This window comes from Canis lupus, chromosome 35 (assembly GCF_003254725.2).
Source record: "Canis lupus dingo isolate Sandy chromosome 35, ASM325472v2, whole genome shotgun sequence".
NCBI lineage: Eukaryota > Metazoa > Chordata > Mammalia > Carnivora > Canidae > Canis > Canis lupus.
Genome location: NC_064277.1, coordinates 26,426,657 through 26,429,217, shown reverse-complemented (window position 1 = coordinate 26,429,217; position 2,561 = coordinate 26,426,657). Strand labels below are relative to the sequence as shown.

At 52.2% G+C, this 2,561-nt stretch overlaps 1 protein-coding gene across 1 annotated transcript; it reads right to left on the bottom strand.

The window, feature by feature from the left end:
• Window positions 1–767: 767 nt before the first annotated feature.
• LOC112674445 (olfactory receptor 10C1) lies at window positions 768–1,706 on the bottom strand. The gene has a single exon (XM_025470905.3). It carries the CDS (start codon window positions 1,704–1,706, stop codon window positions 768–770), a length of 939 nt encoding a protein of 312 aa, XP_025326690.1.
• Between the last annotated feature and the right edge of the window lie 855 nt (window positions 1,707–2,561).

Sequence of the window (2,561 nt, the reverse complement as noted above, 5' to 3'; positions counted from 1 at the left end):
CAGGTGAAGGAAACAAGCCTTGAAGCAAAGTTTGACATGAAAATCTACTCTTACCACTGAGTCATATTGATTCCCATAAGAATTACCTCCATTGAAACTTCCCTGGCCCAACCTCAGATCCTGGGGACGCTGCTTTGTGCCTGCTGATGGATGTAGTTAGGTGTCCCTGTGTGTATGGGTGCACAGAGCAGCAGGGCCACACGGGAGGCCAGTCTTGACCTGGGATACAGATGTGTCAGTCCTTTAAGAATCGGTGCTGAAGGGTGCCTGGTGGCTCTGCTAGCGAAGCGTCCGACTCTGGTTCACTCAGGTCCTGATCTCAGGGTCCTGGGCTCTAGCCCTGCAGTGGACTCTGAGCTCTGCATGGAGGCTGCTTCTCCCTCTCCTTCTGTGCCTCCCCCTGCCTGTGTGCACACACTCTCTCAAATAAATAAAACCTTAAAACAAAGGAATCAGTATTGTGCCTGGAGGTTTCATTACCTTGGTGGTCTGGTGCGAGGACATTTTATAACATGTCCTTAGGGTTGACTTGCTCTGCTTCGACACAGGTGATCATCCATCCTGGGTATCCTGTTCCTTAGGACAGAAGGCAGAATAGCGCGTGTGTGTGGGTTGCAGGGGTCTGAAAGTGGTTTGGCTCCATTCTTCCAAGATAACTCTGTTCTTGACAGGCTGCCCCCTGCCCAGGTGAGGACCATGCTTCCTTACCTTTGATGCTTGGTGATGGGAGGTGACTGGGAGTGACAGCCTCCATTGTCACCCCCTTGTCAAGTGTCCGCAGGCTTCATTTTCTGGAATGTTCGCCTCAGGGCAGCCTTGACATCCGCATTCCGCAGGCTATAGATGATGGGATTAAGGATGGGGGTGACCACAGCATAGAAGAGAGACAGCACAGGGTCAGTGGCTGGATTATAACTGGCCTTAGGGCGGATGTAAATGAAGATGGCCGTGCCATAGAAGAGGGAGACCACCAGCAGGTGAGAGGAGCAGGTGGAGAAGGCCTTGCGGCGGCCAGCAACAGACGGCATCCGGAAAATCGTGGCCAGGATATGCCCATAGGAGCCCAGGATGAGGCCGAAGGGACAGAGGATGATGAGGGCAGCAGCTAGGATAATCTGCAGCTCATTGAGTGAGGTGTCTCCACATACCAGCTGCAGGATGGGCTGGATCTCACAAAAGAAGTGTGGGATGGCATTGGGGCCACAGAAGGGCAGGGAGAAGATGAAGGAGGTGTGGCCCAGGCCCACCATTGCCCCACAGGCCCATGCCAGCCCTGCTAGCTGCAGGCACACCCGGGGACTCAGCAGAAGTGTGTAGCGAAGGGGTTTGCAGATGGCTGCATAGCGGTCATAGGCCATGGCAGCCAGGAGGCAACACTCTGTGGCACCGAAGAAAAGGAAAAAGAACATCTGGAGAGCACAGCCTGAGCGAGGTATGCGGCGCTGGCCTGTGAGGAGGTGGTGCAGCAACAGGGGCATGGTGACAGATGTGTAGCTGATCTCCAGGGCCGACAGCATGCGCAGGAAGAAGTACATGGGGGACTGGAGAGCAGAATCCGTGGAGACCAGCAGCACTATGAGGAGGTTGCCTGCCACGGTGAGCAGATAGACGGCAAGGAAGAATGTGAAGAGCCAGCCCTGCAGGTTGGCCAGATGGGAGAAGCCCACAAGGATGAACTCGGTCACCACGGAGCTGTTGGTGCTCATGCCACTCCCACAGGACAGAGAAACAGCAGCTGCGGAGCTGTGACATGGACAGAGGTGGCCCCTTGCTGCACCTGCTCAGGAAGACGCTGGAATACCCTTTATTTCAGGGTTTCATAGCCCGTGAGGCAGCACAGGCCATGTCCCTGTCAGACCTGCTGTCATTGGAGCCAGGTGAGCACTGAGCCCTGAGAGCTTGGCTTTCTCTTCAGTGGTCCTGGGACTCCTGCCCTTCATAGGACACACTTAGATCTGTCCTCAGTTTACTCTGGGTGGACATGTGAGTCATCCTTGTCTGGTCTTCTCTCCTTGTCCATGGAGCCCTGCCGCTGGCACTGTTCTTCTCAAAGCCAGAATTCCTCTGCCTTCAGAGTGAGAAACACCCTGTTCTAAGTCAAGGGGCTTTCCCTTGTGTTCATCTCCCTCTGGGGTCCTTCTGCGCCTGTCTTTCCCTTTCTTTCTTCTCTGTGGCTTCTCCTTCCTTTCCTCTCAGTGTATGTCCTCTGTGACCTGAGTTTCTTCTCTTTTTTATTTATTTATTTATTTATTTATTTATTTATTTATTTATTGGAGTTCAATTTGCCAACATATAGCATAACACCCAGTGCTCATCCCGCCAAGTGCCCTTTTAAACATTCTTCATCTACCAGACCCACTTGACCCCTCTCTTTCTCAGTTTTCCTTGATTGTTTTGCCTTTGGAAAAATTTCATGGTTTGCACAAAGGAGGAAAGAAATTTAAAAAGTCACCTCTTTTGAGCTCCCAGAGGCAGGTAAACAGTTATTTGAAGGACTGAGGGTCTCCCTAGTTTTCAAAGATTCTTGGGAAGGACATGAAGGGTCTTTCTTGGTTGCTCAT